The following is a 13,368-nucleotide window of genomic DNA, read 5'->3' on the forward strand; positions in this document are numbered from 1 at the left end:
CTTTCCTGCTGATTTCAGCCCGAGGGGTTACGGAAACGACGCCCAGCTTCATGTACCCGTATGGGACCTCGAGCAGCCAGATGGTGCTGAGGGGGGTGGACCTGCTGCTGGAGTGCATCGCTTCAGGAGTGTACGTACCGGGCATGGGAGTGGGTGGGCACCAGCAGCCCCAGTGCTCTTACAGCTCAAATGCTGAATCGCCACTGGAAACGCCTTTGGCTACGAGAAGGGAGCATTCCCTTTTCTATTAACTGCTGTTGACAGTGCTCCCGTAACATACAGGAGGGATAAATAAGAGCATGCAAGGGGACAGAGCTGAGTTTTGCAGCACTGTTCGGAAAAGGAAGCATCTCTGGGTACTTGCTGAGCAAGGATAGTTTCCCACTGATTTGTCCTTGCAGCTATTTGCAGGTCTCTTAGGTGCTCCTTACCACGCTGTATAACTGCAGGTGAGGATGCTGGGTGTCCATGGGCCTGCAGGAGTGTCCTGGGCACAGGGTGGGACTTTGGCAGCCCTCCCGTGGTGTGCTGCACCATGCTGCACACCTTCCAGCATCCCCAGGCACAACGGGGGGACACGAACCCCACTCCTCACCAGCTCAGGTCCAGTTTTAGGGGCTGTGGTAGGAAGGGGGGTGGCTCAGCAGTCCTCCTCCCTGGGCTCGAGAGGTTCCACGTGCAGGATCACCTCCTGCTTTCTTAGGAAGGTTTTTCTCGTCTTGCAAGTGCGTTTATCTCCTTCCCTCTCCTTAGACCAGCACCAGACATCATGTGGTACAAGAAAGGAGGTGAGCTCCCCGCAGGCAAGACCAAGCTGGAGAACTTCAACAAGGCTCTTCGGATCTCCAACGTCTCGGAGGAAGACTCCGGGGAGTATTTCTGCTTGGCCTCCAACAAGATGGGCAGCATCCGCCACACGATCTCGGTGAGAGTGAAGGGTACGTCGCCTTTACCTTGCCATCTTCTTCACTCTCACAGCCAGAAATGAGGGGGGCAAGCGTGGTCTGGGGGCTTCCCACGTGGGCTGTGCTGCATCCAGCCCCACCAGCATCTCCTCCAACCCACCCTACGGGCAGTGGGAGCCGTGGGCTCCGCTCTCCGGTTGCATTTGTTCGCAGCAGACAAAATGGTTTGGGTTGGAACCTCTGGGGACCATCTGGTCCGGTTTGCTACGTGTGTAACCGGTACGTTTGTGTGTTTTAAAGCTGCTCCGTACTGGCTGGACGAGCCCCAGAACCTCATTTTGGCCCCTGGTGAGGACGGCAGGCTGGTTTGCCGAGCCAACGGGAACCCCAAGCCCGCGATACAGTGGCTGGTGAACGGGGAGCCCATAGAAGGTGAGTTGGGGGGGTCTGCACCTCCTCTGCAGAAACAGAGCCCAGCACGAGCCAGAGCTGCCGTCAGGGTGCCAGGCACCCGCCGGGCGCTGCGCAGGGTGCAGGCATTGCAGCACACAAACCACCTGCTCGGCTGGGGCAGGGCCAGCTGAACCCCGTCTGGAGGCTGGGAACACCATGTGCCACCATCTCCTTTAATCTGGGCTGAGAAGGAAAGAAGCATGATAAAACACAGGGTCGTGTGAATTCTAATTTGAGATTGAATTTAACACGCCCTCTCTGCCTGTCCTCTTTGAAGCCTCTCCGCCCAACCCGAGCCGCGAGGTGGCTGGAGACACCATCGTGTTTCGAGACACCCAGATCGGCAGCAGCGCCGTGTACCAGTGCAACGCTTCCAACGAGCACGGCTACCTCCTGGCCAACGCCTTCGTCAGCGTCCTGGGTAGGTGCTCATGGGGACAGGGCAGCCCCATGCAGCTGCTCCACACCTGACTGGGGAAGGAAAACCCCAGAAGTGGCCGTCAGGACCCCGCAGGGTGCCAGGGCATGGAAGTGTCCCCTGCAGAACGGTGCCTCCTGCTTCTGTAAATAAGGAAGGCGAACACCCCACGCACAAGTTTACCCTGCAGGTTTTCCCTGTTTGCTTTCCTCTTTCTTTTGTTAGCTGCTCTGAGATTAATGTACGCGTATACACGACCTCTGCAGCTGGGTTTGGGATTGAAAGTCCATTGCCATATACCAGCAAAGCCAGGCAAAGGGTGAGCCAAGTGCTGCTGGAGCTGAGATATGAGCTGTTGTGTGGGTGAAGCTGGAAAGGGAAAGAGAAACAGGAGCGAATGGAGCAGCTCTGTTGAGTCTTGAAAGCCTCAATAAGGAGCAGTGAACAAAAAAAGGAGATGGGTGGCAGGACTGGGAAGCGCAGGGGCTGGTTTGAGCTCTCGTTCGGTAGCTGGGTCTCTGGTGCTTGCAGATGTGCCACCACGGATCCTGGCCCCTCGCAACCAGCTGATCAAAGTCATCCAGTACAACAGGACCCGGCTGGACTGCCCCTTCTTCGGCTCCCCCATCCCCACCCTGCGCTGGTAAGCACGGCGGCGCTTCCCCTGCCAGCGGGGAGGGCTGGCACGGGGCGGTGTCCTGCTCTTTCTTCCCTTACATGAGTTCTTTGTACGGCTGTGAGGTTTAAGAACGGCCAGGGGAACACGCTGGACGGAGGGAACTACAAGGCGCACGAGAACGGGAGCCTGGAGATGAACATGGCTCGGAAGGAGGACCAGGGCATCTACACCTGCGTCGCCACCAACATCCTGGGCAAAGCGGAGGCCCAGGTTCGCCTGGAAGTCAAAGGTGGGAGCTCAGGAGCAAAATGTGCTCTTGGATCCTCCGAAACTCGCAGCAGAATTGAATGTTTATGTAAAGGGAGGGTTGATGGTCTGCTCCGGCAGTCTGCACTATGACATTTGGAGCTGGGATTCAGAAATGGGCAGAGATCCCTTCTTTATGGGGAAAACAAGGCTATGGGTACACTGAAGCTGTAGAAGGGTTTGGTGTGGATATCAAGCTGCAGGATGCCATGAGCATTGCAAAAAGAAACACCAAGAGCGCATCAAGAATAACCGCTGGCAATACAACGTTTTCAGAATCAGGTTTGGATTGGGTTTTCCCTGTTCAGCAAAGCTGTTTGCTGAGTCAGAAAAGTGGGTATTTGTTAAAGGGTCGGCATGAATTAATGGTTTGTTAAATGAGTTTATTTCCAAGCATTTGTAGCAGAGATGGTTTAGGAAGCTGACGTGCACGCTTGTCCTTTCCAGGAGACACCACAGTTAAGCTTTGACCGAGCTCCTGAGCTGAGACCCCGCAGCTCAGCCCCTGACAGCCCCTCTGTGACTTTTTGCAGACCCCACCAGGATTGTGCGAGGCCCCGAGGACCAGGTGGTGAAGAGGGGCTCCATGCCTCGCCTCCACTGCCGCGTCAAGCACGACCCCACGCTGAAGCTCACGGTCACCTGGCTGAAAGACGATGCGCCCCTCTACATTGGAAACAGGTTCGTGTTTACCATTCCTGTGTTGTCTCTCCAAAATCGCTGGGATTTTTACTCCCCCGCTGCAAACTGCTTCAGAAGTCACTGGGGATAATAAGGAGAAATGTTGAGTTCCCACCTAGGCAACATCTGCTGCTCTTGGTGCTTTCAATGTTCTTAGCTCCTTCCAACAGAGGCTGCCTAGCAGTTAAAATTGACTTGCCAGTAAAACAAGGCATTGAGCTGAGGTTTTATTTACAGATATTTTAGGACACCTTGATAAAATTCATGGGTTAATAACGAGCTACTCCAAAATGAATGTTTATCAGCTGTGAGAGGTACGGTTGTAATTTCCTTTCCATAGCCTGATCTGTTTCTCATGGAATGAGATCTGATCCCAGGACACAGGCTTCCTAAGGGTGTGATTCTCCCAGATGATTACCCAGAGCAGATTCACTGATTCCTTCGGAAATGAGGTTTCCAAGAATAACTCAATGCGTCCTTAGCTGATAAAATCTTGAGATTGGCGAAGTGCTCCCGTTCTCTTTGGGCTGTTTTGGGTGGTTTATCAGAGAACAGTTAGGCTTCAATCCTGCTGCCTAAAGCTCTTAGGAACCGTTGTATTATTGCTTTCAACCCTTTAAGGATGAAGAAAGAAGACGACGGTCTGACAATATATGGCGTGGCGGAAAAGGACCAAGGCGATTACACCTGCGTAGCCAGCACGGAGCTGGACAAGGATTCAGCTAAAGCCTACCTCACTGTCCTAGGTAAAGCCGTTGTGGCAGTGTGCTGACACGCAGCTAGGTGCTGTGCTTGCCCTGCAATAGATTGACTTCAAGGTCGGGCTGAAAGGGGGATCAGTGGGCGCAGAGCTCGCCTCTATCGCAGGGGTGGTGCTCAGGGAGCTGCTGGCAGAGCAGTTGTTCCGTTGCTGCAGGACTCAGCAAGGACACACAACCTGACCTCAGACTCACTCAGACAATGCCACCGGATTTGAGCAGAAGGGAACTTGCATTTGAGAGAGGGAAAAAAAAAAAAAAAAAAAAAAAAAAGTACTTATTATGTGCAGCTAAAAATATCCAGGTGGTAGTGGAAGCTCTGAGAGAGCAGCCCTACATTTGGGAGCGAACGTAACCGAGTCTGAGGGTGCTGAGAACCGTGTGACACCCAGCGGGTGAGTGAAGCAGCATAAGGAGCAACAAACTGAAACCCATTCCATACTCATTTATGACAGATCTTTTCCAAAAACCACCCAGATTTACCAGCTCCTGCTCTCGGCCCCCTCCACTCTTGTGCAGGGTCCCCATTCATCTCAGTGCCCCACCCCACCATCACTACTGGCATAGACCCACCGTGCCCTACAAAGGCAGGAGTGTGATATAAATCCCATATCCCTAATAATTTGACTGGGCTTATTTCCCTTCCTCATCCCCTAATAGCTAATTAACTCTGTACCAGGCTGATGTTTCCCCTTCGCAGTGTATTAGAAATAGGAAGAAAGGCGTGCAGAGTGCTGGGGGTCTCTCGGGCAGGACTTGCTTCCTCTGGTCCCCAGGGAGGTTTGGATCCTGCTGAAATCTGACCGTGTGTGTGACTTTATATTTACCAGGTGCTCCTTTCACCACCCAGGCTTAATGACTAAACTAACCCCGTTAACAACCAATGTCTTACCTTGCAGCAGTCCCTGCTAACCGCTTGAGAGACTTACCTAAAGGTAATCATCACTAATTCATTTGGTTTATTTCATTTTGTAAGCTGATTTTTGTTTTGCCTTGTCAATAACTCCAGCAGAAATCTAGGCGTAGCGGTTGACCAAGCTGGGAGCTGATGCTTCCAAGTCCTGCCCAAGTTGTCCTTGAAGTCCCATCCAGATGGGCACGGGTAGGAAGGACGCATCCCTTCGTGTCCCCCAGTGCCGATTCTTGAGTGCACGAATCACCTTACCCCTAGCTGGAAATGGTGAGCCCTGAGGGTAGAGAAAAGAAATCACATTGAATTCCCTGACTTTTACCTGGAAAAGGTGTTGTTATTATTGCATGAGCTGGATCCGTAGGAGTATGTGATTTGTGATAGGATAAAGACACCACGATTGTGCCCAGGGTGTTTTCTAACCAAGTGTGTATTTTCGGTTAGGTTTGGTGTCCTTTCCACTCTGTTTGCGATTATTTTCAGAATGGTGGCATGTAGCTTGTTGTAAGATCATCTATCCCCTTGCTAAGCCACCTTTGTGCTTGCAGCACCAGACGATGTCAGTGCATGTGGGTTGGGTTTCAAGGCGAGGCGCAATTAGGACGTGAGCACGTTTGTATTAAAAATAAATAAATAAATAAAAATGCACTGGCCTAATAAAAGCAGAAGGACATGAAGCGTGTCCTCCTGCGGGTCTGGGCTGGCACAGCCAGGGCTTCCCTGCCCCAAAGGAGGAATAGGACCGGGGGCTCCCGGGACCACCCAGCCTCACCCATCTCCTTGCTGGGCCCGCAGAGCGCCCCGACCGGCCGCGGGACCTGGAGCTGACGGACCTGGCCGAGAGGAGCGTGAGGCTGACCTGGATTCCTGGCGATGACAACAACAGCCCCATCACAGGTCAGCGGCCGGGCTCTCCTGTCTCTTAGGAGAGGGGTGGACGGAGGGAGGTGTCCTCACAAGCTGCCCGGGGTGCCTCGCCACCGGGCTGAGCCCTCCGTCCTCCCCCCAGACTACATCGTGCAGTTCGAGGAGGATCGCTTCCAGCCTGGCACCTGGCACAACCACTCCAGGTACCCCGGCAGCGTCAACTCGGCCGTCCTGAGCCTCTCCCCGTACGTCAACTACCAGTTTCGGGTGATTGCCGTGAACGACGTGGGCAGCAGCCTGCCCAGTGTGCCCTCCGAGCGATACCAGACCAACGGGGCGCGTGAGTACTGTTCCCAGCAGCTGGCCACCAGCATCCCCGGTGTGCTGGAGATGGTTTATAGTGATTTGGGCAACGCCAGACTTGTCCCTCGTGGGGTGGGAACCCAGCTCCTTGAACACGAAGGGCTCACAGAGGGAATGAGCTGCGCCATGCAGTCATGTGCCGGGCTGTGATTTTTTTTAAACTGCATCCCCAAGGCTCTGAGCGGTGCTGTGCAGAGCAGCAGAGCCTGAACGGAAAAATTCCTGCAGTGGTTGTTCTGGGAGAAGCTGTTGAAGGCAGGCCATTTGTCAAGAAAGCTTTCTAAAGAAAATCTTTCATCCTTTCTGGCCACAGGAAGCTCAGAAGTCTCTTGGAAAATTAGACTTCCAAGTGTAAAGTGGCCCCAAGCAGAAGAGATTTTGTTCCAAAACTGCTAATTCACTGTCCACTGCTAGAGCTGAGCAGGGGCCCAGATCGATGCTGGAGTAAAGTGTCCTCCAGTCCACAACGAGACTTGGCTCTGCAGTGTGTGCCCAGTGCCCTGTGCGCTGTAGAAAACTTGGGAGAAGTCAGGGGAGGAATTGAGGGGAAGCTCAGGAGTTTTGCTGCATTTCTTGGCCATTGCAGAAATGCTTCTGCAACATCTACTGGCACCTAGTGTTGGGCTGTGACATCGCTCTGCTTGCTTCTGATTTCAAAAGTGTCAGGCTCGGCTCCCGGGGATGCTTCACAATGGGTATCTTTTAAAGATTTAGGACAACATTTTTTTGGGAAAAAAAAAAGGCTCCTAAATAAATGGCCTGGTTTTCAGGAGTGCGGAGAATCTCATGTTCCATTAACCTGAATGGGAAGTTAAAACTTCTCGAAAAAGCAGGCCATTAGCTGCTGGTCCAGAAGCGGTTTGGGCTTGAGCAGCAACGGCGTTTTAACCACACAAATGGTCATTTTTCAGCATTATAAACTGCTTTTTTTTTTTTTTTTTTTTTTCTCCCTATTGTGAATATCAGGACCTGAAATTAACCCAACAGGAGTTCAAGGAGCAGGGACCCAAAAAAACAACATGGAGATAACCTGGACGGTGAGTTTGCCTTTGACAGCAATCCAGAGGTAGGGGACTCAGGATTTGAATCCTCAAATGCAGGGGACTCAGGGTTTCTAGCACGTGCGATGTACCGCACAGAATCCCCTAACCCCGATGATCATAAAGGAAATAAAAAGCAGAAGATACACCTATGAGAGAGGCTACTGCTAGTGCCTGCGAGAAGACTTGTGATGAAAAAATAATTTGCAACAATGGAAGACAAAGGAAAGATGTGGGACCACAGATAGAGGCTGGGGAGGATGCTCAGGAGCCTGATACACACCGGGCTTACAGAGCAGCTCCTGCTGTTCTCCATCGACCAGCAGGTGTCATCCAGGAACAAGCCAAAGTGTGCAGGGAGGCTAGGAATTGCCGGGGGAGCATGGGCTGGGAAATAAGGCGTGGGGGTATGGTTTGGGGTTCTGCCTAGGGTCCGCAGGGCAGGGAGTAGGTACAACTCTTTTGGGAGCAGAAGTACAGACCCTCCTTGAGGCTTGCTGCTGGAGCAAGAACCAAGAACCAGCTGCTGAGCAGAACCTCTTGGAGCCCCATAGCAGAGAAATGCAGCTACTTTCCCCCCCCTCACTTTCTCTTTCTGTTTTGCTCCATTAAGCCCCTGAACGCAACGCAGGCGTACGGGCCCAACCTCAGGTACATCGTGAGATGGAGGCGCAGGGACCCGCGCGGGAGCTGGTACAACGAGACGGTGAAGACCCCGAGGCACGTGGTCTGGAACACCCCCATCTACGTCCCCTACGAGATCAAAGTGCAGGCAGAGAACGACTTCGGCAGAGCACCAGAGCCTGACACCGTCATCGGCTACTCGGGGGAAGATTGTGAGTATTTTCTCAGCCGCAGCCCGTAAGTGCTTCCTGAGGGCAGGAGCCCATCCAAGGGCAGGGGTGGGCACCCACGCCCCAGCTACATTCACGGCACTGCTTGATTTGGTACAAAAATCCAGTTCCAAGCATTTGGAGAAAGAGGTTTGGGTCTGTTCTGGGCAGTCTGCAAGTACCTGCAGGACCCAAACCACTCAGCCTCTCCTTCTGTAAAAAACAGATAATACCTCCAGTCTAGAAGGTGGTAAAATTTCCTTAAGAACAACTCTGGCTGTCATCCAATGACCTGCATTAAATTTCTTGCCCCTGCCATCCGCACAGCACCAAGTCCATCTTGGATGAGAGGTGCTACCACTGGCGGAGACGGTGTTGGTTCATCCCGGACTGGCTTTTTGTGCCTCTGATACAGCCCCAGCTAAGCCACGGCTTGGGCTCCTGTTTGCAGCACACCACTGGCTCAGCTCATCTTCCTTTAAACCTCTCTACCTGGTCATGCACAGCAGTGGCCAGCTTGTTTAACTTTTTCCCTTTCTTTTTGGTCTGCTGGTGTCACCTTCTGCCTGTAGCATCCAGCACTCCGACCTATGATCCTTATCCTGCCAGGAACATGTGGTTTGCTGCCAACACCTTTATCTTTAAAGACATATAAATGAGCTCCTCTCAGTGCCACAGATCAATGGATCACCTGGCCAAACGACTCAGGGAGTACCAAGAAGTAAGGCAGATAAGCCAGCAAGCCACCTGTGACTTTAGGCTTGAAGTCAAGGGGACGCAAGAAGAGTGCAGCACTTACAAGAAACTCTGTGTTTGTGGTGCTGAGATAGCACCCAGCACATCCTCATGCTGGGCATCTCCTAGAAGAGACAGGGCAAGTGGAAGGATGGGCAGAAAAGGTGGGAGACAGGGCAGGAGCCTGGGGCTGAGTGCTTGGGGCTGAGCACCAAAACTTAGCGGTGCCCAGCTGAGAGCTCGCTGCTGGAGAAGCTCCACCATGACCTGACTGCACGGCTGTCCCTGTGCTTTCCAAGGTGTTTTTGGGGGAGTTTCAGATGAAACCTCGTGCAATGGCCTTGAGGTTTGGGGGAAGACCTGTAAGAGCCTGTACTTGTGTGCTTTATGTGGAGGTGAACCAGGGAGAGCAAACTTGTGTCTCCCACCCCAGAAGGTCACAGGTGTGCTCCTGCCCATGTCCCAAAGGGTGGGACATGTAGGAAAAAAACAAACAGCAGAAGTAGCTCTATTGTGTCTGAATTGCTTCACAAGTAATGGCAGATTTCTACATGCAGGCAGGTGATCTGAAAAGGAGGTTAAAAGAAAAAAAAAAAAAACTAATGTCAGATAAAAGTGTGGGGATGGAGGTGAGTGGTGGTGTGCTGCGGGCATGTGTGCTCATGGGGCCGTTCAACCTAAAGGAGGGCAGCCCAGAGCTGGCCTGCCCCTGCTGCTGTAGGAAATCCTCCAAAACCAAGTGGAAGGAGGGAGAAAACAGCCACATCTCCCAGGGATGAAACTCCCGGAGCAGATGAGGGGTGCCAGCAGATGGCAGAGGCGGCGTGCGCGGCCACTCGCCCGGGTTGGCAGCGGGGCGCGCCGTGTGCTGACCGCGCTCTGCTTTGTCCCCGACCGCCCAGATCCCAAGGCTGCGCCTACAGATGTTAGGATAAGAGTTTTAAACAGCACTGCCATTGCCCTGACGTGGACCCGCGTGCACCTGGACACCATCCAGGGACAGCTTAAGGAGTACAGAGTGAGCAAAAGCAAGTCTCTCCGGCGCGGACTATTAACACAGCTAACCTGCTCGCCGGCCCAGGTGGCCCCGTTGGTGGAGCCGTCTGCAGTGGGGATGACAGAAAACTTCTCTCTGGCCACCCTGACCCTTTTTGGGGTGCAGAGCAGGGGCTGAGCCCCCTCTGGGGCAGCACCAGGGATGAAGAGCCTTGGGGTGCTCTGTGCAGGGTCTGGGTGCGCTGGGGACATCTTCCTTGGCTCCCCAAGACCTTGGGGTGCCTTTGAGCACCAAGGGACCTGCCCTCGGTGGCTCTGCCCGTGCAGAGAGGCATTCCCTGGCCCTACAGCTGCTCAGAAGTGCAGACTGGCTGGCTCTGGGGGGAAACGTCCTTGGAGAGGTACAAACAGGCTGGATTTTGTGTCATCCCCAAAGTCCCTACATCACCTTCTAACAGACGCCAAGCCTTGCAAAGTCTAAACCCAGTCCTGTGCACTAACTGGCAACTAAAGGCAGCGTGGATCCTGGTTTTTTACGTCTAATGTTGAGATTTACTGATCCTGTTTTTTTACTTTTAATGTTGAGATTTTCTGCGAAGGTAAAAGCTAAAGGATAGACCCTGTTCGAAACAAGCAAAAGTCTGGACTGAGCCCTTCTAGCAGGGTTTATGACTCCACCAAAGGCGTGTGTCCCGCAGGCTGTTATAACATTTCAAATCCAATCATTCACAGAGCGTAAAGGAAGCTCTCCGGGTGCCACTTTCATTTTTTTCTGCCTCTGCTCTGTTATCCTGGTTGATTTTCCGAATGAATCTTATTTCTCCATGAAATAAGATTTACAGTCGGGGCTCTGCGTCGGAGGCTCTCCGAGTTCAGACTTTCCTTTGTGGCCGGACGTGTCGCACCTCGCCTAACCCACAGCCACTAATCCGGGCAGGAAGGGGGAGCACTGGGTGCCCAGCACTGAGAGCTGGATGCCAGGGGCAGCTCTTGGCAATTTGAGCTCTGCTGGGTTCACCTTGCACCCCTTTCCAAGCTCCTACCCCTGTGCCTCAGCCTCCTCCTCGGGTACCTGCCCGGGGGGCGAGGAGCTTCTTTAATCACTCTAAAAGGCTTCTCGTTGAAAAGGCAAAGTTTTGCTGTGCTTTGTTAATGAAAAAAGAACTTAAAACAGGAAAAGCTTCACTTGCCATGCATGTTTCTTGAAGGCCTATTTCTGGAGAGACAGTAGTTTGCTGAAGAACCTGTGGGTCTCCAAAAAACGGCAGTATGTGAGTTTTCCTGGAGACCGAAACCGGGGCATAGTGTCCCGGCTGTTTCCTTACAGCAACTACAAGCTTGAGATGGTTGTAACCAATGGCAGAGGAGATGGGCCTCGCAGCGAAGTTAAGGAGTTCCCCACCCCAGAAGGAGGTACGTCCTCGCCAGGGCTCCCGGCACCTCGTGCAGGGGCTGGGACGGCTTCGGGAAGCTCAGCCCAGCTCCGCAGGGCCGGCCAGGAGCTGTGTGGAGCCGTGATGCTGCTGGGGAGAGGCTCCAGGGATGGGTTTGAGCTGCAGGTGGACGGCAGCAACCGGACAGAGGCACTGTCACAGGGCACTGCTCCATGTCCTTGTCCCCGCGGGGCAGGTGACATCTCTGCCACTACCCCTGGAGCCAAGTCCCGGCACCGTCTCATTGATTGTCCCCCACTTCGGGTACTTTTAGCACACCTGGGACCAGGCTGAATGAGAGAAGGGCTTGCAGAGGCCCTGCAGAGGCACAGCACTGTGCCCTTGGATGGCTGCGTCACCTCCAAGTGTCCCCGCAGCTCTGCGAAACGGGGGCGGAGGAGTTCCTCTTGCTCGGTAAAAAGTGGAGAAATCTTTGCAAGACCTCCGTGCTTTTGTTCTGGGAGGCCGTCCCTAGTGCTCCTATCGGGCTTTTAAGGCAGGAGCACCTCCTCCTCCTGTTTGAAGAGCCTGTGTCAAGGATGAATTTGAGATTTTAATTTTCTTGCTGTCACAGGAGCTATTTATAGACACGCCAATAACTTTTTGTCGGAGCTGCACTTTCCGTGCCTGCCAATGAATCTTTCTTTAGCACAGATGTTTTTGGCACTTCACGGTACAGAAATGCAGCAGGAGGAAACAGGAGAGGCTGGAAGCAAATCCTCTCACCTAACACAAACACCGCGGGGTCGTCTTTCTCTTCCTCCTCTTCCTGATGCACCAGAACAGCATCTCTCTCAGCCCTTTCTCTTTCTTCCGTAACGTTTTCCTGGATGCTCTGTCACCAGTTTTGGGTGACTTTCCTTGACCAGCTACAATTCAGCTTGTTAAAAAGCAAGGACTCTTTTCCAGCCCAGCAGTTTGGTGAGCGGGTGCATCTTGGTTTAGCTCCTTTCCTGCATGCTGGAGGCGTGTGGCACCATGGGGTGGCACTGAACAATCACAGCAGGTTATACTCTGGTCATGCGTAAACTATTGATTTTCTTTTTCCTACACCACTAAGCTGTTTTATTGGCTCTATACTGATGCTTAGGGGATTGATATCCTGCGAAATTTGCATTAAAAAATAATCGTTGATGTCTTAGATCAGTAAGCCAAGTTCTTTCCCCAGCTAGACGCTGCAATTAGGGGTAAACCAGGAGAATCCTTTAATTCCAGAAGGTATAATGCTTCCCTGCCTTTACTAGCTTTGAATAAGCAGCCATAAAAGCAGACGTTCCTCGGGGTAAGGACCACTGTATCCACCAGATCCCTGTTGCAGGTCCCCAGACATTGCTAACACAAAGCCGCTCTGCAGTAAGAGAAGTTTTTGTACCATTCCAGCAGAGAAATAGAGGGGAGGTAAACGCGGTGCATGCAGAGCTGCTCGGGTCCCTGCACACGCTGCTGAGCCCCCTGGCTGGTGCATGGTTCCTGGCACAGGTTCTTGTTCAGTGGGTATCTGATCTTTGGCGCGTGTGTTTCTGAGTGTCTTGGGTGTTATCAGTCAGCCTGCGATGTGTAGGCTGTTGTAAGGTATGTTATCTTGTGTTTTTTTTTTCTTCTTTCCCTCTCCTCCCTGGTCCCATCCCCCTCCCAAGTGCCCAGCTCCCCCAGGTATTTAAGGATCCGACAGCCAAACCTGGAAAGCATCAATCTGGAGTGGGATCACCCAGAGCATCCCAATGGAGTCCTCACAGGATACAACCTTAGATATCAAGCCTGTACGTGCCACATCTTATCTTCTTAGTGATAACAGCTAAGTCATTCCGTGTTTTCCTTGCTGCTGAGTTACCTCCGTGCCTAACACAGAAAGCTCTCCGTAAGGAGACTTCCATCACCAAACCACACCGCTGGTGTTGGAGGGGGTCCTGGAGCCGTGCTGGGCATCTGCAGCTTGCAGCTGGCCCCAAAGGGCTGGGGGTGCTCAGCAGTTCTCAAGCCAGGCACAGGTGGAGGGAAATCAGTCTGGCCTCAGGTTTAGAAAGCCCTTTAAGCACCGCCCGAGTGTTTTG

General features: G+C 52.9%; 1 protein-coding gene across 9 annotated transcripts in view; it reads left to right on the forward strand.

Annotated features, from left to right (window-relative positions):
* NFASC (neurofascin) overlaps nt 1–13,368 on the forward strand; it is an 84,062-nt gene that overhangs the window by 43,573 nt on the left and 27,121 nt on the right. For 5 of the 9 annotated variants that reach the window (XM_082778642.1, XM_082778641.1, XM_082778644.1 and 2 more), the window contains 14 exons: nt 19–130; nt 754–938; nt 1,206–1,337; nt 1,636–1,779; nt 2,308–2,419; nt 2,518–2,684; nt 3,235–3,382; nt 4,004–4,128; nt 5,040–5,075; nt 5,846–5,947; nt 6,060–6,257; nt 7,247–7,317; nt 7,934–8,156; nt 12,955–13,077. In XM_082778642.1, the coding sequence (XP_082634768.1) occupies nt 19–130; nt 754–938; nt 1,206–1,337; nt 1,636–1,779; nt 2,308–2,419; nt 2,518–2,684; nt 3,235–3,382; nt 4,004–4,128; nt 5,040–5,075; nt 5,846–5,947; nt 6,060–6,257; nt 7,247–7,317; nt 7,934–8,156; nt 12,955–13,077 (1,878 nt within the window). Of the gene's footprint in view, nt 1–18; nt 131–753; nt 939–1,205; nt 1,338–1,635; nt 1,780–2,307; nt 2,420–2,517; nt 2,685–3,234; nt 3,383–4,003; nt 4,129–5,039; nt 5,076–5,845; nt 5,948–6,059; nt 6,258–7,246; nt 7,318–7,933; nt 8,157–9,790; nt 9,907–11,092; nt 11,298–12,954; nt 13,078–13,368 lie in introns of all 9 variants that reach the window. The other 4 variants (XM_082778645.1, XM_082778647.1, XM_082778649.1 and 1 more) reach the window with 3 other exon arrangements.

The sequence above is a fragment of the Aythya marila genome (assembly GCF_965140915.1).
Source record: "Aythya marila genome assembly, chromosome: 24".
NCBI classification, from domain to species: Eukaryota; Metazoa; Chordata; class Aves; order Anseriformes; family Anatidae; genus Aythya; species Aythya marila.